The sequence below is a fragment of the Protopterus annectens genome, chromosome 5.part0 (assembly GCF_019279795.1).
Source record: "Protopterus annectens isolate FY-2018-M chromosome 5.part0, PAN1.0, whole genome shotgun sequence".
Taxonomy (NCBI): Eukaryota; Metazoa; Chordata; order Ceratodontiformes; family Protopteridae; genus Protopterus; species Protopterus annectens.
Genome location: NC_056735.1, coordinates 974912951 through 974932242, shown reverse-complemented (window position 1 = coordinate 974932242; position 19292 = coordinate 974912951). Strand labels below are relative to the sequence as shown.

Below are 19292 nucleotides of genomic sequence, written 5' to 3'. Positions count from 1 at the left end.
GATATTTATGAAATTTTACATACTGAAACAGAAACATATTTAACAATAACTGTGTCTGTAACATACAGGACTGACATTGATTAAGTCTCATCTGCTAAAAGTAAGCAGGTTACTGAGCAAAAACCTAATGAAGTCAAACTTCTTTGCTAATATGAAGCCATTATGTTGAACTATATTAATTCCCATGTATATGTTTAGAAGACTACAGTTATACAGCAATGAGCTAGGTTGTAGGTTTTGTGAAACCTCTGAGATCAATAATGATCCAATTAAAATGGAAATTCAGAGGAGCTGCGTGAATGGTTAGTTTGGAGAAGCATTTGTCTACCTGCGAAAATGGTGATACAGCTGTCCACAAGTGAGTGTGGAGACAGGCTAGTGATGGAAAGACTTTTTAGGTCAGAACAGGAGAACAAATTTAAGAATTAAAGAATATGATGCATTGTGAGACAGTATAGAAAGAGAGAGTAAATAGAAATGCATAGAAAGACTAGAAAGGTAAAAAAATGTATGGCTTTTGTAAGGGAAATAAATAAAACAGTTAAACTTATCTATTTAGTAAGTGGTAAAAGGTCTGAGAGGGTGATAGGTTAATCACTAGAGAAAATTAAGACAAATAATTAAAGTCCAGTGTTTGGTAAGTAATAAAATTTGTAGGTGAAGATTAAGACAAAAATTTAAAGCCTACTGTTTGATGAGTGATTAAAAGATGAGTGGAGAATGTCAGGTCGTGGCAAAAGAATGTTACATTTAACTTTACAGGATGAGAAGATTAGATAGGCAGTGTCTGAAATGTTGGGCTGTTGTTTTGAAAAGCTTTTGGCTAGTTAAACTTTAGAAGGTAGATCTTAGTTGTAAGCTATGCGTTATCGTGAATAAAGAATATTGCAAGAGTGAGAGATATTTTTATCATGTCTACCATGGATATCAAAGCAAATGCAATTGCTTTCTTGTTGAGGATGTTACTGAAGTCAGTAATATTTTTGGTATTCTATATTCTTTGAGGAAGTTTATTCCAAATGTTGGGCACAATTTTATAAAAGGCATGTTTTTTTTTTTTTTGCGAAGGAATGGGTTGGTTATCAGAGTAAGTTTTCATCTTAATATCTAAGGAGGTAAGGGATGCTTCTACATATTAAACTGTTTAGTAGAGCAGGGCAATATTAGTAACCCATGTAAAATAGTGCTAAAGCTAAAGCATCTAATTAGAAAAGCTAATTAAAGTAGGTGGAAAAATAATTCTTAGACAGAAATTAGTAAGAATGGTAAGTGTACATTCTTATAAGAACTCTCTGGGTTGTATTGTTGCAGACTTTTGCTTTGACAGAAGAAAACAATTCTGGACCATAAACATATTTAATGATTCTTTCCAGCAGTCTTTTGCCAGGAGCTTCCAGCTAAAAGAGGTAAGAAAGAATAAAGGCCAAAAAATTCATCTTTTAGATTAAATGTCAACATGTAATAAAGTCTTATCCTTATGATAACCAAATAATTAAAATCAATGAGACATGTACATGTTTGCAGCAGGAACATCATCTATACAGTTATAGTTTTCTGCAATGGATGTATTTTGCAACTGTATCAAGAATGTGAACTGAGTGATATTAATAATCAGTGGCAGCTTCTGTAAAGTAATATGTCCTTGATAACAACGAGACAAAGGACACTTTATTTAACAAAGTTCAATTCGAAAAAGATATGCATCTGTACACACTTCATTGAAAAGAAGCTTCACCTTAACACTAAATAATCAGCAGTCATGCTTTTTCTGTACCCCACAAAAGCTCAAACGCAATGGCTTACTTACAATCCCATATCTAGCAAATAGCAAAATAACGTAGGCCCAAAAGTACTGTTACCCTGCCTACATTTACCTTCACCTACAACAAGGACTAGGTTACTGACAATGTCCTGAATCAATTGAAAGCTTTCTTTTATGTGCCTAACAGCATTTCTCCTGAAGTCACAGCATCTCTTGCTAAGGGCATTACTACCCAGAATTAAATACTGGTTACCCTTAAATTATTTAATTCCACCAATAATACCTCATTCCTTCAAACCACCTCTTACAAAAAATGCTGATTCATTTCTCTCCAAAATCAGAACACAGTTGTGATATGCTCTGGAAAGCAAAATAGCTCCCTTTCACCACTAGAGCTACCCTGCTACTCACCCCCCACAATGTCATCCTTATACAATGCATCTACTGTCCCTCCATGAGTAATAACCTTTAGCTACAAAACACACATTACCCAAGGGACAGCACTGCCAGCTCAGCTACCCTTATTAGGCCACAGTTAAAAAAAATTGAGGAAAAGTGTTTTACAAAGTAATGCTGTCCAAATAAAACCTTCTTATTATGCTCATAACCAAAACCAGTTACACCAACTTCAGAAGAAACTTAGAAATCACTTAAATTAAATCAAGAAAAAAGTGTTACAGAGGCAATGTATAGCAGACACAGTGCAATATATTACACATAATACTATATATGGCAAATGCTATCTTTAACCAGCTATAACCCCCCCCCCCATTTGCCTTCTGTACTGTATATGTACAGACTATTTGTAAATGGATATGGGTTGTCTACTTGTAAATATGAACATTTATATATTACCATCTCAAACCTGTAGAATAGTGTAATAATTTATGAACTCTTTTGTCAAGTATCAAAGTCCATATGATACAAAACTTTTCAAAACTGCAAATAATTGTTATTTTGCTATTTCCCTGCATGAAACTTCTAGGGTTTAGCAAATTTTATTTGACCTGTGTATGCAACTAACAATCTATGTAACAAGTTAACACTTCAGTATGTGTCATGAAAACTACTATGTAGTGCTCAGCATTTGTTAACATGTTTGTAACACTTCCCTATGCTATGGCCCAAGTCACAGAAGAAAACTTTCCTAGGACCAGTCCACCTACCAGGTTAACAAAACTAAGACAAAAAAATAATGAATTAAAAATGTTGTGTGATATTCTTAGTTTGAGACTGCAGCTTCATAGTGGTTATCCATGAAGAATGCTGCTTCGCATATATGCTGATAAACTAAATGCAGGTTATCCGCACTGAATAAGAAAACTTTTGAAAAATATGCCTAGATACAACAAAAGAGTAAAGTACCTAAAATTAAGCATTAAGTACATATGAAGCACTATGTGAAGCCATAGGCTTTGAATTACTTCATATGTATTTGGATATTGTGGATGGACAATGAAAGACCTAAGGCAAGTGATGGATTGTGCAGCTTTTATTATTAATATTTAAAAAAAATAAAGGGGTTTAAAATGTTTTATATAGGGGTTTCCTTACACACTGTTGGTTACTTTAAAGAGTAGAAAGGGGGAGACAGGAAAGACTGAAAAGGGGGAGAACCAGCAGAAACACATCAAGAGGGTTGTGCTGGGGGAGGTGGGAGAGGAGGGGATAAGGTCGGAAGGAGTGACGAGGAGAAGGAGGAGTGGTACCAGCAGGAATCACCAGTTCAGAGACCCTCCCAAACTTTTCACTGCCAGAAGGTGACATAGTACAGGACCCCAATATTGACAGAGTAGGAGCCTGTGGCAGTGTGGTGGTCAGCATCAACTGGGATAGTGTGCCTTGAACACACTGAAGAGATGCTTCAACTGGCATAGTCTGTCTGTCCACGACCTGCTCCAGCAAATCCTCTACCAAGTCCCAAAGCCCTCATTCATTGAGGCTTGCCCCGCTGCCACATGGAGTGCCTGCAGGACTGGGGCAACTGCCCCTACCCTGTCAGGATGTCCCTGGATGGGCAGAGGATGAACGCTCCCTAAACTGGGAGACACATGCCTGGGTGGCTCCTGATGAGTTTGATCTATACAAAAAGAATAGAAATAGAAGAGAAAGAGAATAAATAAATGAGAAATAAATTCATAAGAAAAATAAGAAAAATAGAAAAAAAGGGGGGAACAAAACAGAAGATATGCACAATAAATTCAAACATTATGTTACACAGTCTTTCTTACTTTAAAACCTTTTTATTGTTATAAATATTCGTTGAAGTAAAACAGAATGTGTGGGCAGTGCTTATGCAGACATGGAACTACTAATTAAGGAAGTGCTTATGTGTTCGGGGGAAGAGTGATATCAGAAGTGCTTATGCATACCTTGGATGACATTATATGGGAACTGCTTATACATACTTGGGAAGAGAGTATATTGCTATCATGATTTGGTGGAGTTTGCATTTTTGAAGTCTACTACACAAACATACTTGATCCATATCTGTGCTTGGTATACAATTGTTTACAGTATTGTACTGAAAACACGCTTTATGAATATTTACATGTTATAACATCAGTTAAAGACAGAATATTGCAGTTGCATATTGACATATCTTTTATACTTGGTTGCAGTAATGTACTGAGTGCACTGTGGCACTTCAATTGCCATGCTTTATAAATTACTTCTTTATATAATTTAATCAGTTAAAGCCAGAATAGTGCACTAATACACTGGCATATCTCTTAAACTTGTTTGCATTCATTTAATGAAGGCACTGTAGTGTTTCAGTTACCATCCTTTATAAATTATTTCCGTATACGTATATATATATATATATATATATATATATATATATATATATATATATATATATATTAATGCAATCAGTTATTAGTCGTGCTTACCAGCTTCTTCAACCAGCCTTGCGTTCTCCTTTCCTGCTGATGCTTATTACATTGAATTTCCTCCTTGGCTAGAAAGAGAAGACATAAGACAATTGCTGTTCACCTGCATTTCACTTCTCTCTTTCCTCAGTGTTACTGATATCACTAGTAGTAATATACAAAGAATCGTATTAACTGCTGTTCTTGCTTACTATGCATTTGCTTAAATATTTACCAATATCTGAATTTCATATTGTGCCAATTGTCCCTTTACTACAAGTTATAAACAAATATTTACACTTTTGGTGGACTGGTGTTTTAAAATATTATGCTTTGCATGTTACAGTCTGTGAGTTGTGTTCAGGCAGAAGATATCCGCACACAGAAAATTGTAGCAATTCAAGGAAGTTGAAGTTTTCAGTTTCTTAGCTGTACAAAAATGTGTGCTTTGACAGTTTTCTAAGAATTCTAAGCATATAAGGAGATGGCTTAAAAATCTATACAGAAATAATACTGAAGTAGGGTGTGGTGCCTAATTAAGAGTTCAGCTCTCTTGTATGTGTAGTTAATATTGTGAAATGAGTCACTATCTTATACAATTATTATACTAATAAATATTTTTTGTCCTACACAAACAACATCCTTTCTTTGCAAAAACTGTCTGCATGCAGTTTAAGTACTACCTAAGGTAACGCAATACTAAATGAAATTATGTAGACATGCAAATACTTTTTATTTGCCTTCTGTATAAATACATGAACAAATACTTGTAAGTATGCTTATGCAGCTGTATATCTGTGATTTACAGACACATGTATGCAGATTATTATTTTACTCATGCATATAGGTTCATAGGTTCATAGGTGTGTACTAGGCTAATGGCCCTGGAACCTTTACAAGCCTAGCCCATAGGATTAACCTGGCATCGTGCCACCCAACCTTAGTTCCCAGTGCCTCTGTCGAGTAGAGCCACTGGAGTGATCCCTGTGGTGAATTTTCTATTTCCCATCCACTCATCAAGATTTCTCTTGAAGAGGGCCAGTGAGGTGCTCTGTTTGACATGTCTATTCCATAGCATGGGCAGTCTCTGGGTTATGAACCTGTCCCTCCAGCTTGTTCTGTTGATTGTGGTAATGAGGTTGAGGTCTCTGGAGCGTGTGGTGCGGAGGGATTGGGATTTCTTCAAATGTAGTTTTTCTAAGAGAGCTGGGTCAGACATGGCTTTGTAAGTCAAGCAGAGATCGCCTCTAAGTAGGCGATATGAGACAGAGAATAGTTGGTGTTTTCTGAGTATGTCCATATAGGACAAGTGTTTAAGGCCTAGGATACTCTTTGCGAGGTACTTTTGCAGCCTCTCCAGTTGTTGCAGGTGTCTAGTGAGGTACATGCCAAATGGGGCATTGTACTCAATGATTGGCCTAATGAGGGAAGTGTAGACGGAGACAATGACCTCTTTATTCCTGGATGCAAAACCCTTAGTAATGAGATGTGCCACATAGAAGGACTTTCTGACCATAGTGGCAATGTGGTGGTCAAAAGAGAGGTTGCTGTCAACCTGTGTTCCCAGATCCCTTATAATGCCTTCTGTGTTCAGTGGACTACCATCGATGTGGTAATTCATGAGAATCGGGTTTTTCCCAAAGGGGATGACGACACATTTTGTGGCATTGAGATTAAGGCCATGGTTCTGACACCAGTCGTTGGTCTCAGTGAGGCCTTTCTGTACTATTTCAGCATTACTTGGGGAAGTTAATAATAACTCCAAACTTGCAATCATCTGAGAACTTTATCAGCCAGCATCCCTTTGTGTTGGCCTGGACTTCAGAGAAGTAGGTACACTGTGGGTTCTATCTGTGAGCCAGTTTGCAACCCACCTAATGATATAGGGGTTGATGCCTAGCTTAGTGAATTTTTCTGATTCCTGAGTGGGGAATAGTATCAAAGGCCTTGGCCAGATCAAGGTAGCCTTCATCCATGGCTGTGGTGACTGACTGAAAGAAGTCGACCAGGTTGAGCAGGCATGATCAACCCTTCACAAAACCAAACTGTGTGGGATCCAGGGTTTGGAGATTCCCTATATACTTGTTTATTAGGTCCATGATAATGCATTCCATAGCTTTGCATATCAGACTCGTCAGGCTAATGGGTGATCATTCCTAGGGTCTGTAGTCACTACTTCTTTGTGGAGAGGGATGACTGTAGCAGTGCACCATTCAGTAGGGACAAAGCCTGAGGTGAGGCTGTAATTGAACAGGGCACACAGGTGAGGTGCCAGTTCACTCTGTAGTTCATGTAGAACACAGCCAGGGATATTGTCAGGTCCCATAGAAGCTGTATTCTTGGCCTTGGACAGTGTTGTTTTAATCTGTGTAGCAGTAATACAGGGTGCATGGCAATCTACTGGTATTGTGACTGGTCCTTTGGGGGGGGGGGTAAAGTTGGCATTGAATCTGTCGGCCAGTATATTGGCAATATCTGGTGGCTCAGTATAGGAGGTACCATTGTGCAGTAGCTCAGAGCAAATCTGAGTATTGCCATGGAGATTCTTTACATAACTATAGAAGGCCTTGTAGTTATCTTTACTATCTGCTGCAATTCTGTTTTCATAGCTAGCTTTATAGGACTTGATGAGGGATCTCAACTTTTTGTTGAGGCTGAAAAGGGAGTTTTTCCAGTCTTGGGACTTCACATTATTCCATATCAGTTTCCTCCTTATGTTGTAGAATTTGTTTATGGCAGGGGACCACCAGATTGGCTTCCTTTTTTGGAGGAAAGCATCTTGGTTCTATTGGGTATGGCGAGATCCATGCATTTGTGTACATGTTCGTACAATGCATTGGTGTATGATTCAGCAGTCATGCAACTATTCTCCATTTGCATGGATGCCGGCAAGTTAGCCACCTCTGTTTTTAGGAGCTCAAAGTTAGCTTTGGAGAAGTTTTTCATGGTGGTTACCTTTGCTGGAGGGGGGTGGATTTTCAAGGTGATTAGTTTGTGGTCTGATCTAACCAGATCCAACCACCAAAATATATTATATTTGTATTTATACAATGCAAAAATATATTACATTTGTATTTACACAAACAACTATGTTGCTACATAAACATTTCATATATTTGTGTACAGATGCAGTCCTGTGTACAGATATGTTTATGCTTTCTTTTGTAATATTACAACATTATACATACATATTTTAGTTGCACATATTTATTCTAGCAAATACATTCAATTATACAACCTTCTTGTAGCTTATTTTTTTAAATTTATGTTTAATCCATCCATCCTCAACCCGCTCCTTCCCATTTTACACATGGGATCAGGGTGTCACTTCAACAGTGACAATCATCTCGAGCCAAGGTTTACACCCCCTCTTGGCCAGCCCTGCCATGGTAGTTCATCCGTACCACTCACTCACACATACACTCCCACCTATGGGAAACTTAGAGTGTCCAATCCACCTACTGCGTGTCTTTGGGATGTGGGAGGAAATCGGAACACCCGGAGGAAACCCACGCTACCGCAGGGAGGACATGGAGACTCTGCACAGAAGTCACCGCAGCCGAGAATCAAACTGGAGAACCTCTTGCTGTGAGGTGACAAAGCTAACCATTGCACCACCATGGCTGCCCAAAAAAAGTAATATTTACTGTAGAAGTCTGGCCTTCTCACTGGTACCTGGCCAACCCACTCAGCCAGCTGGTTGGGGCTATATTTCTGTAGGTCATCATACCTGTGGTGACAGTGGTGCCTGGAGTGAGTGATTCCTGTCAGGGATGGCAGGTGCTCAACTGACTCCTGACAGATGTCTACCTTTTTCCATTCAGAACCATGGAATCATATGTGGATCTTATCCAGGTACGGTTCACTAAGAAGGTAGATCATAATTTTGGTCTCCTTATCTGATCAGCTCAGAGCATGGCCTTGATCCTTCACATGTGCTGCCATCATTCAAAGTGTCAGGACCAGAATGAGGAAAGTACACACAGAACTGTGGTTCACAGGTTTACAACCACTCCCTGTGGTGTGTTACATCACCTTAACTAAACTAGGTACTGTTATTATTGGCAAGTTTGGTTTAACCAAAAATGCTTTATCACTTACATGTGTTTTTAAAGGAATACATTCACATTTCATTTATATGGTGCATATAACCAATATGAAATAATCATTTTTGCTTATATTACTTTCAGTTGCTGTGCATTGACTTAGCTACCTTTTTTGTAGTATTACACCTGAATGTCATTTATTCATGCAGTACAGCAGCAGTATTGTGTTATTTTTTTTTTTTTGGGGGGGGGGTTGCAGAAATAAATATTCCTCTGTGTATGATACCAACTTTTATTACATTTTAAGTACCAAAAACCAGCAATAACCAGGCAAAGGTGCAAAATCAACTAATCCAAAAACCAGCATCAAAAAGTAAGAGGAGAACAAATTAAAATTTACAGCATAGTTCAACTTTATTATTCGCTATTTGTCACACAGACTTCATCAGAAACTGAATACCAAACAATCACTCCACATTTTTAAGTACATTCTGACCAATCAATTTCAGTTGCCAATTAAATACAATTATATGACAATACCATAAAAAAACTTTAAATAAAAACTGCATCTTTTGAAGTACTAATGTTTAATTTTAAGGTATGAGATGAAGTTATCAAGAAGCTTGGAATCAAACCAAATGAGGTAATAGAATTCATTCATATTAATAAGGAGCCTTTTTGTGACCTTATTTTCGAGACTGTGCAGATAATGGAGATGTTTATAGAAGAATATGAAAAAAAAAAGAAAGAAAGAAAAACTGTTCACCATGGACCTTATATGTACTTAAGCCCTCTTTTAGGAAAACAAAGAAAAAAAATTAGCATTCAATTCAGAACTGAAGTTGAAAAAGAGACATTAAAAAGTATTTATTAAATATATGTAATGATGTGCTGAACTTATCAAAAGTGTATGATAACAGAGGATTACAAACTGGTGCATGGGATTGCAACATAATATTGAAATTAGAAAATGATGGTATTGTGCATATAACAAGTGTTATTAATTTTGAAGGAGATAGAAGTTTGGTTAGATACTGGAGTCAGCCAAAAACATGTTTTTTTGTCTAGGAAAATAGATCATTTAATTGATAAATGTTGAAAAAAGATGATTTACATGTGGGGGTTTAGGAGACATGATGCACAACCAAAATATTATAAATGTAAAAAAGTTAGACATTTGGGGAGGATATGAAGAAAAAGAAAATGAAATGATTTCAGATTTAACAGAAAATGTAACAGAACAAGGTAATAAGGATAAAGTTAAAGAAAAGGATGTAGAAGAGAAAGAAATGGAAAAAGATAGTAATAATACTGATATAGAATGAATATTTCAAAAAGATAAAGTGAAAGATGATTTAAATGCAGTAAATATTGAAAAAGAAGAGTCAAGTTTAAGTGAGAATGATGATGTTAAATGGAATATAGTTAAACAAAAAAGATTCATTGGAAAAAGAGTGAGGGAAAAGAAAATTAAAAATATAGAATACTTAAAAAGGGGAAAAAAGAAAGGGAAAGGATGAATACATATTATCATTTAAAATAGAGTCACGTAATGTTTTATCATTTAATGTGAATAGTTTTTAAAAGTTGGAAAGATTGATAGGGATTTTGGAGTGGTGTAAAAAGCTAGATAGTGATGCTATTATATTAGAAGATAGTAGTTTTTTTAGATTTTAATCAAAAACAGAAAGATATCAAACGGAAGTCTGGTGGGGAAAATGTAATATGGAATTTTGGGAAAGAGACATTCTCAGGAATACTTATACTATACAAAGATACTATTAAAGTGTTGGATGCTATATTTCCCATAACATGGAGAATTGCTGTTATTGACATAAGATGGACAGAACATGTTATGGGAATTATTGCATTATATGCATATGTAGTAAAAAAGGAGAGAGAAGAGATGTTTAGAAAGTTAATACAATATGTAGCAGTTAATATGGAGATGATTGTAGCAGGCGACTTTAACTATAATCTAAGACAACTGAATAAAAAAGCTTATGATGTCAAAGTAGTAGAGGACAAATGTGGACAGTTAAATATATGGAATTTAGAGATTTGGATGTATAGAAGAGTGGAGAAATGAACAGAAACAGATTATTTTTTATTATCAGAATGTTTAGTAGCAGTTGCACAAGGAATTTTACTGACAGGGTTTTCAGATCATAGGGCAATACAGATTATGGTAAAGGGAAATTATAATTATATAAAAAAGGGAAAGGCATAAAAAGAATAAATGAAGTGAAAAGGGATGATTAAGGGAGAAAAGGAGTTATGAGATTATGGATAGATCATGTAGATATGAGAGAATTTTACAAAGACTGGTCAGAATGGTATTTATATTTTAAACTGAAATATAAAAAAATGTTATATGACATCAGAAAAAGAGAAAATATACATGGAAAAATGATTTAGAAGAATTTAAATAATTATATGATTAATTGTATGGACAAGAATGATGAAAATTTCTTTATTAAGGAACAGAAAATATATGAAATGAACAAGAAAAAACTAGAACAGTTATTGTACAAATATATTTTTAGAAAGGAAAAAAGAAGAAATTGCTTCATATTTAAGTAAAATAATTAAATAGAATAGTGTAATGAAGGAGATGAAATAATCATCAGGTAAGATACATAAAACACAAGAGGAGATCATGAAGGTAGTGATAGACTACATCAGGACAGTATATAAAGAGAAGAGAAGAGAGGTAAGACATGGAAGGGATGAAGGTATGTACATTTTCTGATATGGAGAATAAGGATTTATTTATTTATTTATTTATTGCATTTGTTTACCGGGATAAGTCCACTGGGCCTAAAAGAGCCCATTTTCAGTGGAGACCCGGGGAGAAAAGCTCCAAAGAGATAGAAATAGAAGAACTAGAACAGGTAATAAAAGAAATTAATTTAGATTCAGCTGCATGACTGGATGGAATAGAGTATAAAATCTACAAAAATATGACCATAGAGCAAAATAAAAAGGTATTAAATGAATGGTTAGAAAAAAGTTTTATTATAAAGAGTTATGTGTAGGTGTTTTGGTTTATATGGAAAAGAGGAGAGAAGGAAGAAATTCAAAATTGGAGACCGATTGTACTAAATAAAATGGATTATAAGATCTTTATGAAAATATTACACAAAAGGATGGAAGAAAATGTAGGTAATGTCGCTAATGATCATGTGTTTGGTATGAAAGGTAAAAAGTTCAAGACTTAATTATTAAGGAATTAGTAGATGATATAGTAGTTATCAATGCTAAAGCAAAAGTAATAGTAGGAGACTTAACTAAAGTATTTGATTCGATACACCATTCAGTATTATGAGATATATTTGATATGTATAATATATATCAGAGGATTAAAAGTGTGTGTGTATATATCATCATAAAAGCATAATTTAGTGCTGATTATCATTAATGGATGGTTGAGTGAAGATATAAAGTTAGAAAAGGGTATTAGGTGAAGATGTGGCCATTCAGTGGCACATTATTCATATTAGTAATGAATGTATTATCTATGTACATGAATAAGGAGATGACTGCTAATAGTTGTATTTCTAAGGAGGGATAAAATTGCCTATATTGTTAAATTATGCAGATGACATAATTATGACAAAAATGAAGTTAGCATGAATATTGTAATAAAACAAATACAAGAAATTATTAAGGACTTTGGGTTAGTATTAAATAAAGATAGACGTCAAGGATTATGTTTTGAAGGAAAGATTGGGAGAGGTGAATTTAATAAGGAAATACTTAAGATCCTTGGAATAAATTATAAATTCTGTATGGAAAGAGAAAATAGAGGAAATAAAACAAATGTGTGTGTTTTGGAAGTCTTTCGGGCTTTCCTTTAAAAAGAAAATATACTTAATAAATCCGGTACAGTTAGCTAAGACTACCTAGGTTAAACCCTGTGAAAAGAGGAGTGCTATATGTGAGAAATGAAAAAGAAGATTTAGGGTTAGGGTTAATAAACCCTATAATGTAAACCCTACAGTGCACATCATCCTTAAATCTATGTACTGTAATGAAGCATTTGAAAGATAATGGGGAGTGTGAAATATAAAACAGAATGGTTGACTTTGTTTAGTTCTAAAAAAGAGTTGTAATAAAGAAATGGAAAATTATCAAGATAAGATTATTTTGTGGAAAAGTAATGTGAAAGAAATTAAAAATAATAGGGAAATTGTATGATAAGCTTATGGAAACTATTACAAGGTATATCCTTGGAAAGAATTAAATGATGAGTAAAGGAATGCTAATGCTGCAAGAATGAAAAGATGTAAAAGATGCATAGAAGGTCAGGATTTTTTATGGAGGTTGTCTATAGAAAAACTATCAGTGAAGGCAAATATGGCCTATAAAAGTATAAAAGACAGACCTTGTTTATATTGTGGTGAATTTGAAACTTGTGAACATGTTTTCATACAATGTATGATGATACCAAAGAAATACTGCAAATTAACATGAAACAGGTAAAAAAATATGTAAGATTGCTGCTGCTCTAATGATTTTACATTTACAAATGACAGCTTTACAGTAGTCACTAAAGCCATTGTAATATGCCCATCATATCAATAACACAAACACTTGGCATACATAGTAGAAATACAGTGATTTAATTGTGAAGTAATGAAGTAGTAAAGATTTGTTTTGGCTCAACAACTGGAGATTTCTGAGTGTCACTGAAGAATGAAAAATTACAGTATTATGAATACAAGACACTGGTAAGGGCAGGGGAATGATGAGTCTGTTAAACAGATTGCTTTACTGCTGTGAATGTATGTATGATACTGCAGACATTACACAATTTCACTTGGCTGGACTGAGATTTTTCAAGTAAATATAATTATGGGTTTGTGTCACCTAACTTTTTTCTTATGAAGATGAGAGGTATGTTACATTGCTTTGTTGTTTAAACTGATGATTTCATCAAAAGTTTTTGGGTACAACTGTGACATATTTTTCATGTGCAGTAATGATGCAAAACAAGGGATCAAGGCAGAGAAAGGACAATTTCAGCCATGAGGAAAACCGCATCCTCGTGGCAGCCCTTAAAACATACAATAAACATCTATTTGGTAAAGGGGGAACCAAACATGCTGAGAGGACAAAAGCCTGGAATCAAGTTCTCCTGGACATTAATCCAGTCTTTGGAAGAAATTAATTGTACATTAATACAGTGAAATGGAGAGGCAAAGGGAAAATGGTATGGTAGGATGTGCTAGAAGCAAGACAAGGCAGAATGCAATTGCCTGTACCAGTCTTGGGGGACCTCCAACATGTATCCCTTTAACACCAGATAAGGAATTTCTCCTCTCCATCCATGGGGATGACTATGACACAGAAGATGATGGCACTGGAATGATCAGAGGTGGTGAAGACATTGCTTATTACCAGCCACTGCAGCAGCAAAATTTGTCTGCTCAGAAAGGTTGGTTTAAAAGAACTAACATATATTTATATAGAGAATTGAATGCTGCTATTAAATAATTACATTATTATTCATAAGTGAGCTCTCCACATCTAGACAGAATGACAATGAAGATAGTGTGCATAGTAAGTGTCCCCACACATCTTTAATAAGCATACAGTAGCATATGCTAAATTGTTATTAGTAATGTGTTCAAATAATTTTTACAGGGTCAGCAATAGAGGCAAACCTTTCCACTATACCAATAATTTTGAAGGATATCAGCAAAATGACTGTTGAAAATGTCAATGATGATGATGATGACATAGTTATATTTATGAGGCAGTTTGTGGAAAGCAGCATGCAGTCCTCAAGTATAATGGCAAGAGTTCATGTTAATAACTTCAGAAAGTGATAGTGCATCACAAAGTGAAGCACATGCTGATATTACCTCCATACTTGAACAAGAAGAACACCCCTGCACCTCTAAACCAGCATCTTCAAACCCAGATGAACACTTTGAGGATGACTGCAGGTATTCAGAGGTAACAGTGTCTACAGTGACACCTTTACAACTGGGAGCCAAGGGCAGGAGTTTGTCACAGCTACCCAAGAAAACATATAAAGCACAGCAGCAAATGTGCTGTGATGGTGTCGGGGCTCAGAGCAGTGCCACAGACAGTCAGCTGGAAATGGTCATAGTCCTTGTGACAAACCAGTGAAATACTGCCAGTCCAGCTATATGGAATTTTGTAAATAATTACATGTCACTTGAAAATGTTAGTATGATTTATATAGAAATGTGACAAAAGGAAATACTGCCAGCCCAGCTATCTGAAATTGTGTCATTTTTGAATATTAATATGATCCATAGGCTTGTCTTACAAATATATGAGAACTATATATTATGTAGATATTAAACTACTGGTGCAAAAGTGTGTGTTGAACTGTATGTTAAGTACCAAGCTTCAATAATGTAACCACAGTGTACCTTACTGGAAAAGCAGAAATGTCTATTAACTATATGACTATGCAAATGTATGTTTTGATGGTAGAATCTGAAACATACAGGGTTAACTTGCAAACCCTTAAGAAAATAAGTTGAAATTGTTTACGATTATGTTATCTCAGTTTCAGCTCAGCAAGAAGACAGGATGTCTTAAGATAAAGTTTTTCTACTGTCTTGAAACAGAAATAATTACCAGGTTTAAAATGTAAAAGTGCTTAACTGTTTTATGACTTCCAGTTCTAGGTAAACTTCTGAGAGATATGTATTTTTGACGCAGAGGTGCTAAATTCTAAGTTTCTGTTAGCCTGTGAACTGAAGACAGGTGACAAAGAGTGATGTCATCTCAAGCTGACTCAACAGTAAAATGTGATATTAATTTAAGAACTCTCTCAGAGAAACATTCTGTGCATTTTGGACCTGGAAACATCCATTTAGCACTTCTCATCTGCATTTACCTTGCTCTGTAAATAAGATTTAGGTATAGTATTTCTTTTGGAGATAGTTAGGAAGGGTCTATATTAGAACATCAAAGTTTCACAACTTCGAATGTTCTAATATCTACTTCTATTCATCGAACGCTGACAACATCGAACATGCAGCGGATTTTTTCCAAGGGAAAAAATTTGCTGTTCCGAAACACATACACACAACACAAGCACACCAAACAAACAGCAATCCACAATCATACACCTAAAATCTTACATCTAACCCTACACTAAACTGTATATACACCACTAACTATCCACTTACCTTAACCCAAACCCTAAGGTCTGTCACTATCGCACACTCACCCTCGCCCTAACCCTAGCTCACCTAACCAGCCCTAACCCTCACGTCCACACAATCGCACACTTACCTGACCCGCGCCCTAACCCTAACTCACCTAACCTGCTCTAACCCTCACGTCCGCACAATTCCACACTTACCTGAACCCGACCTGTAACTTTGCACCACAGTGCTGAAAATAGTGAAGCGACAGAAATGGACAACCAAATTCTTTCCCTAGGAAAAAATTTGGTTTTCTGCAGCTTCGCTATTTTCAGCGTTTGCTGAATAGGGGTTGATATTAGAACATTCAAAGTTATGAAACTTCGATGTTCTAATATAGACCCATTAGGAATATAGTAAAGATTAGTTTAGATGTTTTCTGTATTTATTTGAGACTGTCCTGCAATGTTGTTTTAAAATATTTCCTGTGAGTCTGAACTCTGTAGTCACTGTGCTGAGTTATTGACTCTTGCCTTGTTGTTTTATTATTTATTATTAAATACATTTAAACCTTTTAATTGTGGCTGGTTTGTTTAGAGATATTTAAGCTCTTAGAGTACTTACATATATATTTGGTGATACTGTATAGGCCACTCCTAAACAGGCTTAGTCCTGGTCACACTTATGATTTGGATAATAATAACATCACACAGTAGAATTGGTTACCCTTTGGGAAGGGCCTTATAGTAGCTGATAAAGAGCTGGTTAGTGGCAGTGATAACTACCTTTTAGTCTGGATAGAAGGGGGCATAGCTAGTAAACCTGTGCCAGCCTTTCCCAGGAGTGTATGTGTGTGTGTGTGTGTGTGTGTGTGTGTGTGTGTTTGCATATAAATCAAATCTCAAATCAAAAGTGTGTGTGACAGCTACTTGGGCAGGAACATGAAGCACTGGTTGGACAGAGGGGGTGCTGGAGGTCTTGGTTTGACCACTCGGCTGAGATCTTAACTCTATAGCTGTGCCAGTGGGGAGTCTTATTGGAGATCTGGAGAAAGAGGGAGAAACCAGCCCCAGAATGACTGTGACCAATGTGTGCTCTTAAGGGAAATTGTACTTTACTGTGTGTGTACTTGTCATCCTCCCAATGTGTATGTCCCTCACTGGTGCTAGTGGTGAGGATTGAGACTCCTTGATTGCTGGGCCAGTCCAGGGGCATCACAGCCCTCTAAGGTATATGTGAGAATTTCTATCACTAGTTAAAAATAGCAAAGAGTAGGGATAATGCTGAGATCACACTGATGCATAGTCTGGCAGCACAACAAATGTCTGTGGCCACCTCCATTCATACACTAGTTAAAACTTATCAGACTCAAGCTGGAGTCAGTCTCAGAAAGAGTATGGAGCATTGTCCAGACAAGTGGGGGCAAATCACATGAGACTACAAGTGCTTCCCAAGAAAGTACTGTAATTAGTTAGAGAAAACAAGCAGAACAGTTTTCATGTAGTCCAGATCAGAATTCATCTACTCCTAGCAGAACCTCTCATTCGAGGTCTTGGTCATGCTCTTACAGCACTGTAAGACCAGTGCTTGCCAGATCACCTGCATCAAGAAGGTCACGACATCATACTGACTCACCATCCAATGAGTTGGAAGAGTGGCCTAATGGTTAAGGTGTTTGCCTTACAAACACAAGGTGCAGGGTTTGAGTAAAAGTATTAATACACACGTTTTCATGGAAACACAGTAATTAGACATTAATGGATTAAAATCAGTATCCAGTAATGTAAACAAACACTTCTGCCACTTCACTCGGACCACTGCACAAATGATGATGTTTTTGTCTCTAACTCCACAAATTATTGTGTATGACAAAATGATATGCAATTCCTTAACAGACAAAAAATACAATATGTTTTCATTCAATTGCAAGGTATAAACTTATGTTAAGTACTGAAGTAACTCATTTTACTACTTGGTGCCACTTCAGTATGTTCAGTACCTGCATACTCAGGTATACCTCCTCTGCAGAATATATTGTGTAAAACAGTTGAAAATAAAATTATTCCTTATATGTATGATGCCTTATGATGTCTTTCTGATATCTTTGAATAGGAGTCAGTGAGTATTCAGGCATGACTTTTATAAAGAATAATATCAGTACCTGTTATGAAATAAAAAAAAATTATTTGAAGATGAAAAGGAATGTCATATGACCAGTGACAGCAGAGCATGCACCACACAGCATAGCCCATGGATACCTCTGCATGAATAAATCATACTCTATGTGTTTTTTACAAGAAAGGAAACACTAACTTAAATGCCATGGTACATAGTTCTGGAGAGGATACTGCCATTTTACTTGAAAAGCCACATGCCATGCATGAGTCTGATGCATTGATTCCCTTACTATTGTTACCAGCTGGCCATCTTTAGTCAAAGTTGGACTGGAACTGTGAGCTGCAGTGACAGCATGGGTCAGTTCACCAACAGACCAGTGCATTATCATGTTATGCAGAATGCAATATGCAGTAAATGTCCTGGACACAGTAGTTGGGTCATACGGAAGGACACCCCAGACTCATCCAGGCAACTGCAATGACACTTCAGAAGGCCAAAAATCCTCTTGATGACAATATGGGTCTGGTACAGATAGGTAGTTTACATCCTTCTAAGCTGGGAATTGCTTACTGAAGGCTCAGTGTCTGCTGTTCTAAAAGTGTATTAGTTCTGGTTTAAGCACTTGGCAGTTATTCTATATTAAGAAGGTTTGTGGTCTGAATCTCTTGGGAGGAGAGGCTGGATTCTGCCCTTCTGAGCTGGGAATTTCTGGTCACAGGCTTATTGTGCCTGCTTATTTGAACTGTTTCTTTCTGAAATTGGTGTGCCTTGTTGCTGTAGCATAGACCAGAATCAGGCCTGCTGAATCTAGCTTTGTTTATATAACTTGAGCACTGATCCAGGCCATCTTTTTTTGGAGGAGGTTCCCCTGCACCCTAGTGGCAGGAGTGTGCAGTTAGAACTTGTCTGACTGACGACTGCTGGAACAAAGCTCTGTTTTGAGCTTTTTTCTGGTTAATTGGGTAACTTGTTTAAATCAGTTTGTTCGTTTTCTATTGTATTATATATATATATATATATATATATATATATATATATATATATATATATATGTATATATACATATAAAATTGCACTTTATTCATCTGCTTTTACTGTATTTGTGTTTCTTCCTACTTTATTACTAGGGGCATTGACTACAACTCTGATCTGAGATATATAACAATAAGTATCCTTTTCTCTGCATTTAATGTGTTTTTTTGATTGTATCTGCTTTATTTTCTGGAAAAAATATATATATACTTGTTTCTCGCCTTTCTAAGCTAGTATAGTCCAGTTTTCAGGTTAGTGCTGAATTCAGGACTGTGTTACAAGTCTCTGTGTTTGCCCATACCTTACTTGGATAGAAGGAAGTTTC

General features: G+C 36.1%; 1 protein-coding gene across 1 annotated transcript in view; it reads right to left on the bottom strand.

Annotated features, from left to right (window-relative positions):
* LOC122802910 (nectin-1-like) overlaps positions 1-19292 on the bottom strand; it is a 2017182-nt gene that overhangs the window by 383558 nt on the left and 1614332 nt on the right. The window contains exon 9 of the mRNA XM_044072733.1: positions 4657-4724. Coding sequence (XP_043928668.1) covers positions 4665-4724 — 60 coding nt within the window. The 3' untranslated portion in view covers positions 4657-4664. The remainder of the gene's footprint in view (positions 1-4656; positions 4725-19292) is intronic.